This window comes from Dissoconium aciculare, assembly GCF_010015565.1.
Source record: "Dissoconium aciculare CBS 342.82 unplaced genomic scaffold K489scaffold_3, whole genome shotgun sequence".
Taxonomy (NCBI): Eukaryota; Fungi; Ascomycota; class Dothideomycetes; order Mycosphaerellales; family Dissoconiaceae; genus Dissoconium; species Dissoconium aciculare.
Window position 1 is genome coordinate 727,543 of NW_022984953.1, and position 18,890 is coordinate 746,432.

The 18,890-nt window shown below is 55.9% G+C and overlaps 6 protein-coding genes across 6 annotated transcripts; 2 read left to right on the forward strand and 4 right to left on the reverse strand.

Moving 5' to 3' along the window:
• Positions 1-3,797: 3,797 nt before the first annotated feature.
• Positions 3,798-4,604, reverse strand: K489DRAFT_147749 (uncharacterized protein). The gene has a single exon (XM_033599195.1). It carries the CDS (start codon positions 4,461-4,463, stop codon positions 4,008-4,010), a length of 456 nt encoding a protein of 151 aa, XP_033462084.1. The 5' UTR covers positions 4,464-4,604; the 3' UTR covers positions 3,798-4,007.
• Positions 4,588-5,182, reverse strand: K489DRAFT_314429 (uncharacterized protein; the record flags this gene model as incomplete). Its single annotated transcript, XM_033601009.1, has 2 exons — positions 4,588-5,006; positions 5,065-5,182. 2 exons carry the CDS (start codon positions 5,180-5,182, stop codon positions 4,588-4,590), a joined length of 537 nt encoding a protein of 178 aa, XP_033462085.1.
• A 2,070-nt stretch (positions 5,183-7,252) lies between these two features.
• Positions 7,253-7,991, forward strand: K489DRAFT_377589 (uncharacterized protein). The gene has a single exon (XM_033604187.1). It carries the CDS (start codon positions 7,280-7,282, stop codon positions 7,790-7,792), a length of 513 nt encoding a protein of 170 aa, XP_033462086.1. The 5' UTR covers positions 7,253-7,279; the 3' UTR covers positions 7,793-7,991.
• A 1,393-nt stretch (positions 7,992-9,384) lies between these two features.
• On the reverse strand, positions 9,385-11,440 carry K489DRAFT_352191 (PLP-dependent transferase; the record flags this gene model as incomplete). Its single annotated transcript, XM_033602465.1, has 3 exons — positions 11,254-11,440; positions 11,108-11,202; positions 9,385-11,059 (listed from the first exon to the last, which is right to left on the reverse strand). Exons 1-3 carry the CDS (start codon positions 11,308-11,310, stop codon positions 9,385-9,387), a joined length of 1,827 nt encoding a protein of 608 aa, XP_033462087.1. The 5' UTR covers positions 11,311-11,440.
• A 218-nt stretch (positions 11,441-11,658) lies between these two features.
• On the forward strand, positions 11,659-15,388 carry K489DRAFT_377591 (Nrap protein). The gene has a single exon (XM_033604188.1). The coding sequence runs from the start codon at positions 11,712-11,714 to the stop codon at positions 15,276-15,278; it is 3,567 nt and encodes a 1,188-aa protein (XP_033462088.1). The 5' UTR covers positions 11,659-11,711; the 3' UTR covers positions 15,279-15,388.
• A 494-nt stretch (positions 15,389-15,882) lies between these two features.
• On the reverse strand, positions 15,883-17,993 carry K489DRAFT_314720 (uncharacterized protein; the record flags this gene model as incomplete). The annotated part of the gene is made up of 3 exons (XM_033601038.1): positions 15,883-15,927; positions 16,044-16,298; positions 16,377-17,993. The coding sequence occupies 3 exons, from the start codon at positions 17,991-17,993 to the stop codon at positions 15,883-15,885; spliced, it is 1,917 nt and encodes a 638-aa protein (XP_033462089.1).
• Positions 17,994-18,890: the final 897 nt, after the last annotated feature.

Below are 18,890 nucleotides of genomic sequence, written 5' to 3' on the forward strand. Positions count from 1 at the left end.
AGAGCCCTGGAGGTCCCACGGTTGTAATCAAGATACACCAATTCCTCCGCCCGCTCCGCCACACCCGTGTCCCCCGCCAAGCCTGGGCGTCCCACCAGGCGCACAGTAACTCCACAGACGGTGAGATTGACTCCTTCCCCCAGTGTCTCACAAATCTGGGTTCGGCGCCCCAGGAGGAATCCTGAAGCAAGCCCCCCGGTCTGATGTGTACCAACCTTGGAAGTATCTTTTGTTCCTTCCCTGAACACGTGCCTCCGACATTCGCCGAATTTGCATCTGAGAAATGTCCGGTGGACGCAATCACTCGCCGCCACTTGTGTCTCTCTTTCTATATCGTCGATTCACGTATCTCTGCAAAACATATCGTGCTCGCTTGGAGACTCGGTGGCGTTGAGGTTTGGACACTCGTCGAATGGGCCAGAGACGCCCTCGCGATCTCAGAGCCCGACCTTGAGTCGGCTCGGTTGCATATCTGAACCTCACCGGCTGAGCACCACGCTGCCGCCAAGACAATAGGCATATTCGACTACCAGACAACATCATGGATCTCGGATATGCCTATTCCCCGCAATCTGTAGTGCTTGACGTGTCCACCTATCAATCGACATCCCAGGGTACGAGGGGAATCGTCCATGTCCAAGCCACGCTACCTTCGCTTTGTCGCTCGTGAGTCGTCAGAGAATACGTGGAAGGCCATCATTCTTCCGTGCAGCTGTAGCATGGAACCCAAAGACGGGAGAAAACTGAGTTTATGCGAACGGAACTTTGATGAGGCCTGGACCTGGTGGATACTGCACCGGAGCACACGCTGTGCCTCGTGAGGTCCACGAGGGGCTAGAATCGTCACGTACTTTCACGTAGGTACTCATGATGATCTCTCCTGCAAATGCGTTGCGCGCTGGACGGGCGATTTCGTTGAAATTCGCGATAGCTCGTTGGATCACGCAAGTTTCGTCTATCACGCACGATGCTAGAACGATAGAGTACCTACCTGGGTAGGTATGCTTTGTTGGCCAGTAGTTCCGAGATCCACTTGTCGGCACGTGCCTACTCCGCAGACACACGGAGGGACTTTCGAAGAAGTAGCCTTCCCTTCCTTCATTGGCAACCGGGGAAAGATCGAATCAAAGGAATTGAACGCCCAGGAAGCTCAGAGTCTCGGCTCGCGGATGGTACATCATCCTGGTTTGGTCACACACGGCCGCTCAAGGCAGAAACTTGACATCCTCGGGAATGGACCTCGATCAAGTGACTTGCCGACCGACGCTCCCGCTTACCACAACAGTAATTCCTGCTGTACCGCGAATGGCCATTCCATCGAACAGTAGAGCGCGGAGGCCCTCGTCTTGCTACACGTTGTGGACGAAATCCTTCGATCCTCAAGGATGACGGGCGTGAGCAATCATCGCGCACAATGCTGCCAGCTGTCGTCCATTCGCAGAAGGCTTTCGTATGTCCAAAGTCCAGTATACGAACTTCCCTCTCCATCAGCAAGCACCGCTTCATCAGGAGCGAGAGCGGAGTCAGGCGGCAAGGGTGGCAGGTCACACATGATGTCTATTCCTGGCGGATGTCTGGTACCAGGTCATGTATCACGCTTACTCAGAGTCAAGGCCTGAATGTTACTTGCTATAGGAGCGCATTCCATGTCGAGTTCTGATCACAAGTCTTGGAGGCAAACGACGGCCGCCGGGCGAAAGTCGGCGAGAACCTCGACAAGCCCCGAGGAGCGCTGGCACAGATATCGATTGATGCCTTGGTACAAGGCGAACCATCCGTCGGTGGAGTGATTCGACACCCATGTTGCCTGCGCCTTGCACTCCCCGTCACAAAGAGACTCTCAACGTCGTGCTGACATGAACAGGCACAGAGTCCGTCAGTCTGCGACAACCCGCAACTCCCCACGACAAAAGGTGTCATCTATTGCCAAAGTAGTCATCATGACCGCATCCTTTGAAAGCTCGACATCTGTCCATCTGCTTTCCTGCACTGGCCCGAGCGAGTGGACGTTTGGCGAAAACGATCACCCTTGCACACCTCCTGCAGCCAAGATATGTTGTACAACAGCAGAACCATACCCCGAAGATGACCCGTCAGGTCCAGTACTGCAACCGCATGTTGCTACCCTCCAGGCCCGTACTCCTACCGCATGCTTGGCTGCTGACGCCGTGAGAGGATCACTCCGTCTTGGAGATATTGATGACGTGTCCAGGCATTGTGAGGACGAAAGCATCATGGCATGGCTTTCCCAACGATCGTCTTTGAAGGAGGAGTACCAGCGCTTTATGGTTTGTGGAGAATATTTGACGTGATTGCCCCTGGTTGGATCGTGCAATGAGCCGGGGAGTTTCATGACGACCTGGCTATTATAGAGCTCTATCGAGATGGATGAGATGCTTCACGGTATATCGGACATCGAAACGACGTCCCAGATCGATCCGCAGTATTTGAGCGACTGAATCTGCGGACAGGGTTTCTGGTGAGTCATCGTCCCTTCGTAACGATCTTTGTGCTCGGACCCCATCATGAGAACATTTGACTCTATCGTCGCTCTCACTCGTATCCCATAAAGATGGACCCTGTGCATGAGAGAAGCCGTTGAGTCCAGACTTTTTGGTGACCGCGAATCCTTCATTCTGATAGCTTGCCTTTGGCAATTGGAGGAACTCATCAACAATTAATAGTCTGATTTTCCTGTTTCTCTGCCTTTATCATAGTTGAGAACTGGTCAACGACAGGCTATGTCCGCTTTCCGTCGGGCAGACTGGCTACTGAAGAACGTCCTTTTTGTAAATTTGAGCAGTTCGATGTCTTCTCATCTGCTCTGATCGCGGCTGTCATTGTATCAAAAACGTTTACTTCCTTCATTCGCAACATCGCATTTGGAGAAAAATCGGCTCGTTGTATGCCAGAAGCCTCTTTTCATGACATCGAATCGCGCGAACGCAAGTTCATCAGGGATCAGAGCTGCTGAGAGGTCCCACATCATCTGTATCCATGGACTCCATATTCACCGGGTACATCAAGACGCCTTGATGTGATGACCCATTGCCCCCGAATGCATCGGGCTTCCCAATCAGATGGCCTCTTCGCCGCTTTGCGAAAACGGCCAACTCAACATGAAGTCACAGGAGAACTGTCGGCTGATGACGATCTTTTTTCTTCTGGAAAGGTCTGATCAACTTCATACCTTCTCACGGCCACGAGGGATGTCAATCATGCTTCAGATCCGACCGGTGTATCGTTTGAATTTCCGGGAACGCTCTTGCCGACGTGTCGACCGCAGAACGGGGCACTTCCTCTACCACGTCCGTCAGAGGGCAAGATCATGGAAAGAGTACAACCCGGAGAACAAGCAGATCGCAGTCCAGACTCTCTCATCGGGATGGTTCCCCTGCGATGAACTCTTCATGCCGGATATGTTCCGGGACGAGATCTTTCCTCGCGCGTGTGTGACGGCAATATGTCATCGTCGTCTGTGGCCGTCGGTCGTCTCGGGGCCAATCGATAGCAACCCTAAGCGCATGCCGAATTCAAGGGTCTTCATGAGTTCATGGACAAACGGCCCGCCATCCGGTCAACAATGATAAGGTGAGTCACGCGACATTCAATTGCAAGGCCGACGATCGTGGTGAGAAGCAGAGAGTGTTTTGATTGTTCGTCAGCCGTCTCCGGCGGCTTCTTCGACCCGTTCATGAGGGCTGGTCTCGACGTCGACGAGGATTGCTCGGAGGTCGCCGACATTTGCGCACGTCATGAGACCTGGCAGTGATGATGCTGAAAGGGTCGCCCGTAGGTCGCGGCTGTGATGTAGCCTCGGATACTTCACATTCACGGAAAGCCCGCGCTCCAGAGCCTGCGAGCGACTTGCTTGCACTTGAACAATGCTGAACGGGCGCAATGCCGATTAATCCCGGTGTACTGATGTGAAACCTCCAGAAATCATATAACCCGTTCGAGTCTCTCGACCGAGTTATGCTGGGAGATGGACATCCGGCCAAGCGATTTCACGGAACAGGCAAAAAGGCTGTGGGTGGGACGTTGATCAGGTTAAAGTCGTTACTACAATTGCGTACATATCTCGTCATACAGGCGAGAGGCAAACAGACGTGTCGGACGAGTACAGGTTTCCCTGATGGTAATCGCACGTCAGCTTGCGTGGGCCATAATACATGCCAATGTTCCCAAAAAACGCCGCGCTCAAAATGAAGATGGCGCTCAGACAGAGAAAGGAAATCCCGCATGCTAACCGCTGGATATACAGCGCAAAAAGAGGAATGTTGGCCTGGATAGGCAGGGTGAGGATGCGTGCTGAGCATCGTGAAGTCGTAAATATGTGTTGCGAGACGTTGGCGATGGTCGAGGCATCGAATATCGCGAAGCAATTTGGCCCAAATGCGAGTGACAGGGAGTGAACTATCCCTCACGATCGCATACTCGAATTCCCAGTGAAATGCGCGCATCAGCTCGGGAACATGTAGAACGCAATTCCGTCGGTGTCTTTCGTAGATTCGATTGAGTTTGCGCAATCAACCAACCGATTGTGTTTACGTGCAGACCCCAGGCAGATGGCCATGTCAAGGGTCTTCATAGTCCACGGATGGCGTATGTGCGCTCGCTTTCGAGCTTCTCCCGGTTCCGCTCCTTCTCTTCCGCCTTGCATGCAGCAAGCTTGGGGCACATGTGGGCCTCAAGCATGCGGTGTTTGGGGCAGAATTTTCCCGCGCAGAACCCACAGTCACCGACTATGCGTTGGGCGGCATCTCGGCAATCCTTGAAGTTGCATCGCGGACGCTTGGAGGTGGAGGCGGGCGCTGGCGGCGGAAGCGCCATTTGAAGTGTGCTGCCGGCCGTGACCTTATATGACTCGAGGGTCTCGCTGAGCGTCGAGAGCTGTTTGCTGTCATGGAGGATGCGGAGGGTCTTCTCGGGTGTGTTGGTGCGAAGCGCCAGAAGAGTACGAAGCGTTCCGATGGGAGTCGAGGCAGGAATGCTGAGTGAGAAGGCTGGTAATGTCAGTGACTAGACTCTTCTTTCACGCCCGCAGCACGAGCAGATACTCACTCTCGCCAGTGATTGGCTTGATGAAAATCTGCATCTTCGCTTCCGTCTCAGATTCAGAGGCGGAGGAGGAGCGGGATCTCGTAGCAGCGACAATATCAGAAATTTCGTTGGACGACATGTTGGCTGAGATTTCGGTTTGCCGAGAAGGTGTCTGACTGATGAGTGGCTAGGATATCGAGCGCTGCGTGGTGATGGCGGTCAAGGACGGTTTCGAGTCAAGGTAGTAGATTCCGAATTTCAGTGAGGGTCGTGTGAGCAGTTTGTTCAATCCGCAAGGTTGATGGAGAGGACGATTGTTCTGTTGCGGGTGGGAGACAAAGTAGGATCGTGGGGAGAAAGCGGTGGAAGTCGGCGGACAGAAGCGATGGCGGCCGTGGTATATAACACGATGGTGAGTGGCACAGAGATCGGCGACCACTGTGATGGCGTTGGGAGGAGACGATGCGAAACCTTGGACGAGTTGAGGCCGGGAAGAGCACGAGGACCGTAGGCGGTGGGTACAGAGAAAGGCTATATAGGTGGTAGTAGTGATTGGGCGGAGTTATGAACAAACGATACGGGCAGCGGGCTTGGGACTATTCTAGCTACGGCATGTGTGTGTGTGTTGTATAGATTGGTCAGTAGGTAGGTTGGTAGGTGTGTGTGTGTACCTAGGTGTGTCTGTGTGTGTGTGCACGTAGGAGAGAGAGCGGTGGTGTGTCAGGCAGGGACGAAGAAGGGTAGGGGACGAGGCAAGCGCAATAGTGGCGTCGTGTGACGCTTCTGACGAGGATACCTAGGAAGTCTATGATGAACGTATGACCGGGCCCCCATCATTCATACTGGACCCATTTATCAAGGGAATGGACCGTCCACCTGAACGGAACACCACAGAATAGACCTGGATTGTGCCCCGGACACGCGAGCAGTCAGGGCACAGGAATCACAGTGCATGCACCCACCCCAACGACTAATGCACTGCACATACACACTCACATCCTCACACCCTCACATTCATCAGTTTACCTGTGTTCAGTTCAGGTAGAACGAGCGAGGATGGCGGAAAGCCGTATAGCAATCGTGGAGCTTCTGCACCGACAGACACCGACACATCCACACCGCACCTCTCCGATAATGCCACTGCTCAATGCACGTACGTATCAGGATGCTACATACCTAGATAGTACAGGTGCAAAGTTCCTTGCTCTGTTGAGTGATTGGGCTCGATTGTCACGAGGACGAGGTTCTGGAAAGCATCCCAGTCGTCATGCCTGAAAGATATCACCATTGATGACGAGCCTCACCACCATGCTGTGCAAGACACTTCCTGTTCAGCATGCCGATTCTGCGCGTTCGAATGCGAAACGACCGTGCTGTGTGTTCCCTCACCAGAACTTACTATCGACCCGCCGACGTCTACGCTGTTATTGAAATGATTCGCGCGATGGCCTGCTGGGATACGGCATAACGGTGTGTCCAGGTGTAATTCCGTTCGGCGCCATGAGATGCTGTATTTCTCATCATCGGTGGATGCCCTCGGCGAACGGATGCGGCGGCAATGGAGGCTTCCCCGTTTCATTAGGTGATTAGTAGTGCCTGGAGGGGGTTTGTCACTTCATCATGCTAAAGCTCCCTCTACTGGGAATAAACTTCGCACTGGGCTTGAGTTCGTGTGATGTGCTGGAGAAATCCAGGTGTCAAGTGACTATGGTGCAGGAACCCAGCTGCATCCATTCCGCGCCGCTGCACGACGGGCGGACCGGCAAGGGAATCGCCGCCCCAGCGCAACCACCACCACCATCAGAGGAGGGAGAATATCGGGCGGCATGTACTGTAGCTCCATGGCGAAACGGGCGCACATCCCGAGAAAGGGAGCAAAAAGCCAGCACCTGACACGGTAAAGATATGATGAGATGAGATGAGACGGAGCACGACCATAGACCCGGACTATTGTCCCGTATGCGCCCGAGGGATCCGACAGCACACTGTGGTTTCCAGTTCGCGCCCAGGGAAGCGTGATGTGTTGGCCCAGCCCTCCTAGCCGCACAAACCAGTGACCTGTCCAGGCTCAGGCTCAGGCTCAAGCTCAGGCTCAGGCGCCGGCGCATTGATGGTACGAGTTGCCACCAGAATCTGCTACAAGCGCGGGAACATCGAGTGGGAGAGGAGTTGGGTGGATGAGTTCCCAGATGGATAGCTGTGCAGGACTCACATCCGTCCTGCCTGCCACGCTCCCATGCTCTCTGTTCTGAGACAGATGCGCATGCGCGGATGCTCATCGAATCGACCCGTCGGATCGCCGTTGTCGTGGACTACAGATCATACATACAGTCCTCGCGTGTTCCGTCCGACAATGACGGTGGTGGACTGCAGGCCAAACGGTCGGCATGAAGCCGCGCCGACTCCGACTGCCAATCGACGCCGAGAAGCTGATGACGATCGTGATAATGAGACCATTGGTGAGACCGCGGGAACGATGATGAGGAGGCGGAGGCGGACTATGATGATGATGATGGCGGACAATCGTCAGCAGACCAAGGGTGCCGCCGAAATTCCAGGGCGTTTGCGTGCCATTGTCGCCGATTGTCGTCGTCTGAACTCTCTTCCCTCCTTGTTGCGCGGCGGTCATCCAGGGTCCACAGGTGAGAAACTCCCTCATCTCATCATCAGCGTTCCCTTCAACTGCGCCCCGATTGCGGCCGACGGCGCCAAAGAGAGCCACCTGTGCCACCAATCGCGGTTGGTCTGACTCATGATTGCGATTGTGGTACAGGACAATACTGCTCGTCAACTACGCAGCCGGGCGACACGCTTGTATGATGAATCCACCGTCAAGGGAGATTCTTGTTATCTCTGATTTGGGCGACTATCTTTCACTATCATACCCAAGTCCTTGTCACTTCTACTTCTTCTAAATTAGTCAAATTGCTCCCGCTCGCAATCTTGTAATACAGTAATATCTAATCTACCAGATATTCGATATCGTATATTTTGCCTCGGTTGAGGATATCGTGAACATGCATGATCATCACAATGTGGCAGATATGGTCGAGAAGGAGGTAGCCAACACGACTCGCATGTCCACACGCTTTGCTTCTCCACAGTCTCGCGGTTCTGCTTCCAGGCCCAAGCCATTTCTTCGAGAAATTGCCTACACTCGAAAGCCAAATCTACGATCCTGCAAATATTCATCCGATGAGAGAGCCGTGCAGAGAACGGAAGATCCCAATCTCGAGATCTAGACATGCCCCGACTGGTCATACTAGACTGGAGGGCAGTGGCTCCAGGTCTGATGAATCCTCCCACGCCCTCACCCATCCCTCGTACTCCATATCACTAGCCCAGCGAAAGGCGCCAGCCATGCAGTCTCACCCAACCCTCTGTGCGGGCTAAGGCAACGACACGTTCTCGGCCTCGTATGGGCCTTTGTACGAACCCAGATCATACAGACCAGACCATACGGACAGCACAGCAAAAGCCCTCCTCTGGATATCGGGCATGTACGCAGAGCGAGAACACATCCCGCAGAACCTCATTCGCCCTGCCTTGAAGGTTTTGGCTTGGGCCCATGGGCTAGATACTGTGTGTCGTGTTTCCACTGAGCGCAGGACAACAACACGCGGAAGGAGAGCACATCACACCATGCCCGCATGGAACGCGTCCCCCGATCAGTTGATCTGCAGTCTATGTTTCTGAGGAGAATGAAGTACTTGAGGTAGTTTTCAAATGCTCTCGAGTGAAGAAGGATAGCTCAATTGGTCGACACTCGGGATTCTTCCCGTCGCTGCAGACACCGTTATGCATGTACAACAGGCTGGCCACCTATTGGGCAGTAGTCCACGAAATTGCAGCCACCTGGTATAAATGGCGATAAGCCTGCATGCGTGTTTTCGGCTCAGTATGTGAATCCGCGGCGAGGATCGACGGAGGAGGTCACAGATGCGGCAAGCTTTGACGATCTCGCGTGCACCTGTCACACGGCACGACTTTTCTTTTCTCATCACTCAACAGCTTGGCATGTGCATGATCAGAAGCGATTCGCGAAAATCTGTCTCCGGCACTGCAACTCCAGCACAAAGTATGAAAGACGATGGTTGGAGCACAAATAGCTCATGACCTCTGGCATAGTTCAATTGACGTCTTGCTCACGATTGCACTGCGCGAATCCGTGGGCGAGTCACAAATAGCTTCACAAAGGAATCTACAGAATAGGAATCTGAATGACGATCATCGTATCGGAATCAATCCGTGCTCGCATCAACGCGTTCCTCACGTGCTCCGCACTTCATCTGTTGCAGCATACAGCCCATGATTCATATCATCTCATCATCAACTAAGTATTTACCGCTCCGGCACCGCCGCCAATGCCTCCTGAAATATCTTCACCAGAGTCTCCGAATCCTCCAGACCCACGCTGAATCTCACCAGCGCCTGCTCGCATCCATACTGCGCAGCCCACTCCAACTCTCCGTAATGCGCCAGTAGCACAAAAGGTGATGCCAGCGTGAAATTCGTCCCCAAACTCGGCCCTTTGCTCGTCTCAAGGTGATCGTAGAACAGTGCGGCGTCCTCGACGGAATGGAATGTCGCGCTGGCAAGGCCGCCGTAGCCTCCGTTTGGCAAGCGGCAATGGTCGTAGAAGGCTCGCGTCGGTGAGTCGCGGGGATAGTAGACTTGCTTGACTTTGCTCGGGCAGGCCGCGCGCAAGACGTCGACGATGGCGAGAGCGTTCGCGTTCGCCCGCGCGATGCGCGCCACGAAGTCGCGGCTGTTGCGCTCGAGGTACACCGCATCCTCTTCGAACTGGTTGTCCTCGTATTCCGTCGCCAGGACCCGCTTGAGCGCCGCATAGCTCGCGGCGGGCGCCCGTGGATTGAGGATCAGCGTCCCGCCCATGACGTTGCTGTCGCCGCTGAAGATCTTGGTGAGGCTGCTGACGACGATGTCGGCATATGGGAGGACGTTGACGTTGAGAAAGTTGCCGATGGTTTCGTCGATCACCACGGCGAAGTCATACGTGTCGGCGAGGGTGCGGATCCGTTGCAGGTCGGGGCTTTTGAGCAGCGGATTTCCGGGAAATTCACAGAAGAGGAGCAGGAATCGCTCCCCAGCTTTTAATCGCCGTTCAAGATCATCGAGATCGTTTGAGTCGCCGTGGCCGTAGAAGAGTGCACCGGGGCCGAACTTCTCAAGAACCTTGAGACTGTCTACGTAAGGAAAGCCGTACATGACGCTTTTCAGGGGGCCTCGCGCCGCCATCAGTATTCGATGTGCGTTGAAGATGGCATTCATTCCGCACGGGTAAAGGTACACATCATCTATTGAGAATTCCGGGACATTCCGCTGACGCTCAGTATCGACAGGCGCATTGAGAGATTCCGGAAGCTCGGAATTCTCGGTCAAGGATCCTGCGATGCGTCTTCGGACCGCCAGCTTAGCCTGGGCGGCGAACCTTGTATTGAGATTGCGGCCGAATCGCTCTTCTACGAATTGTGCCAGATCCTGAATGCCATTTCCGTTGACCTGGGGTTGTTGTTCGGTTGCGTGCCCATTGCAGCCATTTGTGCCGTTGAAATCTACTGATAAAGTCCGTTGATATCTTCGAGGACCTTTCGCCAATTTAGGTGCCAGCGGTGCAACGGTCGACTGATCGACCAGGAACTTGTCGTCAAAGGCGCGCTGACAGAACTCGGCCCTTCGACTTTGTACGCCTTCTCCGGTGTGCTGCCAGAAAGCTTTTGCAGATGGCCAGAGTTCAGCTGGGAAGAGAACGGCAGAGATGTGCGGCAGAACTTCATCGATTGGTCTGAGGGCTGCGAGCTCGGGTTGAGGGACCAAATTGACGATGCGAATCTGACATTGATCCACCGTTGGATTCTCCCGATGTATGAAATCCTTGCACCGCATTGCGCAAGCATTCGTTGGGAGCAGGAGAGCCTTGTCCGCAGCGGGGTCGCCATATGCAGCTATGATGCCATCTGCCAGCTTTTGAATGGATTTATGAATGAAGAATCTTCTTTCACATTAGTTGCGTGTCGAATATTTGGAAATGAAATACACTGACCGAGGGTACCCAGTCTGCATCTTGCTAACCACCCATTCCTGCCCCTCTTCGTAACCTACGTTGGCTTGCCATGTTGGCAGCGATACGCTGACTGCCTGACGTCTTGGTCAATAATAGCAGGTCGAGACCATTTTCACCAAACTCACGTGTGGCGTATGAGCGGGGATGCTCTCACCCAAGGTATCGTTGAAAGCGGAAACCATGAGTGTACGACGTTGTGACCGAGATCAACAGTAGGCTGTGTGAACAATATGCATACAAGACAAGAACGATCCGACTATGGTGGACGCAACAGATTCGATCGCGAAGAGTATTTAGTATTTGTTGCAGAATATCAGAACGACCATGTTTTCCCGTGAGGATCCGATGACTGGACCGATCTCGCTCGCTCGGTTCCCGTCGAATCTTCCACTCGCGATGTGGACCCTGCAAGCGAATTGGTTGCCACTAAAGACGGATTGACTTTTTTCGCCATGTGGCAGCCACAAAGTGCGGCGGCATGAGGTAGGGCTTGACGAGCCGGTCTGGAAAGTTTTTGTGCATTTCACATTCGTGATTGAGAGGCACAATTTGGGATCGCCAGGTCATCGCAACACCTTTCAACATGGCGCACCCGAATGTCAAGCGACGCAAGATCGCTCACACGCCTTCGAGTGACGCCGACGACCGCGACAATGATTCGTTTGCGTCGTTTAGCGACGAGGAAGAAACACCTTCTTATGGGGCATCACGAGCACGCGCAACAAATGGAGATGTGAGACAGAAAGAGCTCGGAGACAGCCGTGGCAGTGGAAAGTCAGGAACTGGAAGCGCGCCGGTCACTGCGACAAAGACCAAAGCCGCCAATGGCGAGATGGCGCATAGCAAGCCTGCACAAAGCCGGACGAAAAAGCCTTCCTCATCCATGGAACAGAATATGTTGGCGAGTGGAACGTTCAAGAGCAATGCTTTCAGAATGCAAGTTGATGAGCTCCTTGGCCAAATCCGTCCGAAATCCGGGAAGCTCCAGAAGGCCGCTGAAAAAGCGTTGCATGCGCTCAAAAACACGATCGAGCAGATACCTAGCACTAAGTCAATGGCGTTGGAAGAGGCAGAACGTGGATTGTTAAAGCACAAAGTCGCGATACCTTTCCCAGACCCACGTCCGCCAAAAGATGCCAAATACAAATTCACGTACGAAAAGCCCGTCAATATCAACATTGTTGGTAGCTTCGCCTTGAAGACAACGCCGAGGTCGACAGATGGCATCGAGGTTGACATGATCGTGACGATACCTGCTGGCGTGTTCGAGGAGAAGGACTTCCTCAACTACCGGTATTTCTACAAGCGTGCTTATTATTTAGCTTGCATCGCAAATGCTCTGAAGGCTTCTCATAAGCAAGACTACCAGTTACGATTCAAGCTGTTCCGGGACGATAGCCTCAAACCAATTCTAGTGGTCTCTCCTCTAGATCCTGCTTCGTCTGATCAGGCCCCTGCGTTGAGATGGCAGATCAATATCATCCCTTGTGTTGCTCAGGACCAATTTGCATCGGAAAAGCTTGGACTCCAGCGAAACTGCATTCGAAGCCTCGACACTTCGACGGAAAATACTTCTGTCACCGCCGCTTTGCCCACACCATTCTACAATTCTTCTTTGCGCGCCGACATGCTCATGACGTCGATGCTGAAGCTCGTACACACAGCTAAGAAGAATTGCGAGGATTTCACAGACACTTGTCTGCTAGGTGCGACATGGCTTCGTCAGCGTGGATTCGGCTCATCGGTCAGCAATGGCGGGTTCGGTAATTTTGAGTGGGCCGCAATGTTGGCTTTATGTCTCCAAGGCGGTGGTCCCAACAACAAACCGCTTCTCAGCAATGGCTACAGCAGCTACCAGTTATTCAAAGCTCTGCTTCAGCTATTCGTTGTGAAAGACTTCTCAAAACAACCGTTGATAATTGGTCTTACGAATGAGACACCGAAATCTTTGCATAATTCTCCTGTTGTGTGGGACGGAGAGCACGCACACAATTTGTTGTACAAGATGCAACAATGGTCATATAAGTTACTGCGGTATGAAGCAAAGACGACCCTCATGGTCCTCGGAGACCAGATCCATGATGGATTCGAGGCGACCTTTATTCAGCGGATACAAGAACCTTTGCTGAGGTTCGATCATGTCTTGCAGCTACCGCTCGAGTCACTGCTTGGTCCTGATCGCGCAGCCGACGAACGCAAATCATTTGAGAAGCTCAACAAAATTCTCATACAGGGCCTGGGCGACCGTGTGAACCAGCTCAGCATCACGACAAGCGCATCCGGTTCTTGGACTTTGGGATCTTCACGGCCACAAGTCGCTCGGACAGCACAAGTCACCATCGGTGTCATCGTCAACCAGAGCACTGTAGACCGAATCGTTGATCACGGACCGTCAGCAGAGCACAAAGCTGAAGCCGCTGCATTTCGGGACTTCTGGGGCGAGAAGGCTGAGCTTCGTCGTTTCAAGGATGGTAGCATCCTTGAAAGTTTAGTCTGGTCGTCCCCAAGCGCAGGAGTGCCCATCGTCGAGCAAATCGTCCGTCACCTGCTCCATCGTCATATCAGCCCGGAGGCGGCGAATGCAATTGTAGTTTTGGGCCACAGTTTTGCCAAATATCTCAGAGGTGGCACTGACATATCTAGTTTTGCGCCCGTCATGGAGAGCTTCAAGCGGCTGGAACACGACATCCGATCGATTGACGATCTTCCTCTTTCGATCAGGGAGATAGCTCCCGCCGATTCTCAGCTCCGATACGCGTCGGTCGAGTTTCCAGCATCGAACAAGATAGCACAGCGTATGCGGCCTGCAGACATTGTTCTGCAATTCGAGGGCTCGGCACGATGGCCAGATGATCTCGTCGCTATTCAAAGGACCAAAATCGCTTTTCTGCTGAAGCTACAAGATTCCCTCAACAGCGGCGTTGATTCACTGACAAGTCGCGTTGGGTTGGAGAACGAAGGCCAGGAAGTGTTGAACCAGGGATTCCTTGACATCACCTATGACCAGGTGACCACTTTCCGACTTCGGATCCACCACGACCGCGAACAAACCTTGTTCCAGCACCAACTCAAGGACAAATCGTCGGATCCAAAGACCCGGGAGATTGCGGCCACTGGCCTTGCCAAGTATAAGCGAGACAACATCAAAGTCCCAGCCCACACCCAAGCCATCGTGCGCCTCTGCACTCGACATGCTGCCCTCAGTGGTGCCATACGCTTGACCAAAAGATGGTTCGCGTCACATCTGCTGACGCACCACATCGCGGAGGAGATCATCGAACTCCTCGTCGCCCACACCTTCACGCGACCCTGGCCATACCAAGCGCCCACCAGCGTACAGTCCGCTTTCCTCCGCACCCTCTCATGGATCTCCCGCTGGGACTGGCGCCTCGACCCGCTCGTCGTGGACCTCAGCGACACCAACGAACTCCAGCCCGCGACGGTCCAAAGCATCACCACCCGCTTCGAAGCCTGGCGCAAGCTCGACCCGTCCCTGAACCGCATCGCCCTCTTCGTCGCCACCAACCTCGACCCCGACGGCAACACCTACAGCGACGGCCGACCCGCCACCGTCGTCGCCGCCCGCATGACCGCCCTCGCCAAAGCCGCCTGCGCCGAGATCTCCTCGCAACAACTCGCCCTCGCCCTCCCCTCCCTCTTCTCCTCGCCCCTCGCCGACTTCGACTTCGCGCTGCACCTCGACCGCCGAGCCTGCGGCGGCGGCGACGCGAACGCGGGACCGGCCTCGGGCGGCGCGGGGTTCAAGAACCTCGAACTCGCGGCGCTGGACGACACGGACTCGCTCGGCCACGACCCCGCGCGCGATCTCCTGCTCGAACTGGAAGAAGTCTTCGGCTCCGCGGTGGTCTTCTTCCGCGGCGGCGACGCCGCCGTCGGCGCCGGGAGGTTCGCCCTCGCGGGCCTCTGGAGGCCGCAGACGGCGCGGCGAGGCTGGAAGGTCAATCTGGCGTATTCGACGATCCCCCTCGCGGGCCCTCCTGCCGCTGCTGCTGGTGCTGGGACGGAGGATGACGGTGGTGGGGAGGAGGAGGGCGAGGCGCAGGCGGCGATCAACAAATCGGCCATGTTGGCGGAGATGGTCAGGATAGGGGGCGATCTGATCGAGAAGGTGGACGTGCATGGGCATTGACGGAGGAGTGTATATGTCGATTCGTAGAAAAGATAGATCCGAGGGAAGACACGATGTCATTTTCCACGCCCCCTCCAATTTTTTATTTCTTTTTTCGAGTGTCTCCGATCACGGTGAGCGTGGTTTTTTCCCCGCATGCCTGTTGGCGAAAACGTTTCCATGTCGACGGCGTAGAAAACATATTGTCATTGTCACATACTGTCACATATTGTCACTGTCACTCAAGGCGACAATTCGTCGTCGTCGTCGTCGCCTATGGATGTCGTACCAGTGTGTCTACTACTTTGCAGCCGAGGACTGTTCCTGTTCGATCCTACAAGCACGGTTCGGCCCCAGCCCGCCGGGCTGCATCACCGCTCGATTCACCTGGGCACGATGCGATACGATACACTCCGATCGGGCGGAAAAAGGGACCATCTCGTGAAATTTCCGTTGTCCGTTCTCTTTTCATGTTCACATCACCATCCACATGGTTCTTTCGTTACATTAGACCCCTCCCCTCCTTCCTCCGCGTCACTCGTCCCCCGCACGTGTGTGATCGACCGGTCGACCAAAAGGGGGGACACTTCGCAAGAGGCATTGCCGAGCCTCGCCGGGGGGTTTCTCACAGTCGACCTTCCGCCTGCGCTTCGCGGACCTGTTCGAAAACCTGGAGGAGAAAAAGAAAAAAGTGTCATCAGCAACTGATCGCGGAAACGAAGGGGTGTCGGTGAAATGCGGGAGAGGGAGAGGGGAGGGGGGATGGGTTCGACGGGATGATCATACCTTCAGCAGCTTGCTCCGGGCGCCCTTGGCCGCGACGCCCTTGCCCTCGAGGCCGGCCTCGTCCAGCTGCACGAGCTCCTTCCACGGCACGTCCTTGAGCTGGTCGGTGTACTTGTGCAGGCGGAGGGTGCGCAGCCAGTTGGGGATGTCCTGGAGCAGGGCCAGGTCGGTGGGGTCCTCCGGGGGCTTCGAGCTGCCGCGGCGGCCGCGCGGCGAGCGGCCCCGCAGGATCTCCGACGCGTCGGACAGGTAGCCCTCGTTGGCGAGGTTGTTGGCGGCGGCGAGGCCGGGCCCGCCCACGGCCCCCGGGGAGCCGAAGCCGCCGAGGCCGACGGCGCCGTTGGGGTAGCCGCCGAGGTTCATGCCCGCCAGGCCGGCGTTGAGGCCGGCGAGGGCGGCAGAGTGCTGGTTGCCGTTCAGCGCCGTCAGGAAGCCGTTGTTCTGGTGCATGAAGTGGGGTTGCATCCCGCCCACGGGCCCCGTGATGGCGATGCCCGGGCTGGCGGGGCGGCTGCGTCGACCCTGCAAGGCGGCGATCTGCTGCTGCTGGAGGAGGGCGGCCTGCTCGGGGGTGAGGATCTGGCCGTGCTCGTTGGTCATGAGGATGTTGTTGTGCGGCAGGCCGGCGGGCGACATGGGCTGACCGGAGCCCGCCCCGCCCTCCTGGGACCTCGCGCGTCGGTACTTGCGCACGTCGTCGAGCTGGATGCGGTTGTTGACGGTGCTGAGCGCGGCGAGCTTCATGGCGGTGGCGTTGGCGATCATGTCGGCCTGGCTGGCGGCCTGAGCGTGGTGGTTGAAGGTCGGCACCATGGGCGTGTTGGTCATGGAAGCCCAGCTGGCGCCGGGCGGGAACGGGGTCATCAGAGGCATGCCGCCGTAGGTGTTGAGGTTGTTGTGGTCGCTCGCCGTCTGGCTGGAGATGTTGTTGTCGCTCGTCAACGGGAAAGGCCGCGTGCCACGGAGCCCAGCAGATTGTGGCGGCTGACCCAGCCCGAATTGCCCCATCGGAGCCGACCCGCCTTGGGGCTGCTGGCTGGACGAGGACTTGGGCCGACCGATGGGGGGTTGATTCTCCGTAGTCGACGCCGGCCCTGCATTCCTCCACGGCCCGGCCGGGATGCCAGAGGATCCGTTCTTCTTCGAATCGTCCTCCAGGGTGGCGGCGTAAGAGTTGCGGTCGCCGATCGTGCTGTTCCGGTTGGACTTGGGAGGAGCGTTCCCGGTGGTCTTCTGGAACTCGGCTTTCTGGTCCTCGATCGCGTTGGCCGCGTCGGGGAACATCGACTTGATGGTGGTCGGATCCAGGCCGGACATGCGCTTGGCGCCGCCCGGCGATGGTGGTGGTTTGTTCCCGAAGCCGAAGGACCCGCGGGACCCCTCGACGTTGAGTTTGTTCATGGCATCGTTCATACGTGAGGACATGGTGTCCTTCTCACCAAAACCTGCAGGTGAGAGGACAGAGGACATGGGATGGCTCTTGGCCATCTGTTGAAGGACCTGAATGAAGAAGCGAATTTGGACCTGGGTGGTCTGCTGCAGGAGCGCGTAGAGGGCGGCGGTGCGCTCAGGCTCGCTGAGCACACGGAACCACTGCTCGATCGCGCTCAGCTCGTCCTTGAAGTCCTGGTCGAGGGTGGCAGCGGCCATCTCTTCCAGGGTTGTCTCGTACTGATCGATATCGGCGATCCACTGCTGCGCTGCTTTTTCCGCGGCATCCTCAGGATTGCCCGCGTTCGTGCCCTGCTGGAACTGATTGAAGTAGACCTCCGACGAGGGACGGATGCCGCGGTTGGCGAGACTCGAGGACGCAGAGAAGGCGCCCATGTCGGCGGACGCACGCAGGTGGTGACCAGACCCGAGCGTGCGAGAAGTGGGCGGGCGGAGGGTGGAGCCCGTGAGGGTCGACGCCTCAGGCGTGCTATTACGGTTGCCGATGATGTTCGACATGTCGGCGGCGGCGAAGGTAGTCTTGTGCGAGGTAGAATGGGATTATCTCCCGAAGCGATTACAGCCAGATGAGGGCGAGGGATGGGCGGTTCTGGTTGGGAAGGTTGATGTACACTGGCGCGGTGGCTGTCGATGGAGTGACCTGCAGACCGGCTGTCCTCAAAGGTATCCGACGAGGTGGAACGGGAAGGTGGCAGACGGCGTATGAGGCGATGCGAGATCAACGCGGCTTCATACGACTCTGGTTGGGGGATGCGGAGATGGAGTTCGTGGATGGCGCACGCAGTGCTCGGCGGTGGTGAAGGAAGCAAATCTACCGCTCGCGGCAATTGCTGAACGTGGACGATGAGAAAAAAGCGGGTCGATCAGACCGACTGTCACACGGAAGACCAGCGGGACACAGGTGGACCACTCGAGCCGCGACAAGAGAAACCAAGGCGGTGGCGGCGGTGGTGGTGGTGAGGGTGGTGAAGGTGGTCGTGCAAGAAAGAAACAAGAGAAGAATGAGAGATGTGAATTCCAACAACCAGGCCGCAGGATGGTCGGACTCGACGACGCTCTTCTTGCTTGCTTGCTTGCTTGCTTGGCGACGGGGTTTACAGTGCAGTGCAGTGCAGTACTGGACTGGACTAATTAGGTGAGGCGGGCGGGCGGGCGGCGGCGGCGGCGGCGACGAAACAGGGACCAACGTGGCAATCCAACCCAAAAAGCCAGGCGAGAGGGAGAGAGACAGAGAGAGAGACAGAGACAACGAGAGACGCGTGCGGCCACTGTGCTGGATACAGTACAGTCCTGTCTGTAATCTCCCCGACGGGCCTTCCCGTGCGCGCGGGTTTGCATAACTTCTCGACGCTCCCGCTTCACGCCTCACGGCCTGGATGTTGCCATCGCTCTCGC

Excerpts from the sequence above, each read along its gene's own strand:
- K489DRAFT_377591 (XM_033604188.1), top strand. The coding sequence starts at position 11,712 with ATGGCGCACCCGAATGTCAAGCGACGCAAGATCGCTCACACGCCTTCG.
- K489DRAFT_147749 (XM_033599195.1), bottom strand. The coding sequence starts at position 4,463 with ATGCGCGCATTTCACTGGGAATTCGAGTATGCGATCGTGAGGGATAGT.
- K489DRAFT_377589 (XM_033604187.1), top strand. The coding sequence starts at position 7,280 with ATGCTCTCTGTTCTGAGACAGATGCGCATGCGCGGATGCTCATCGAAT.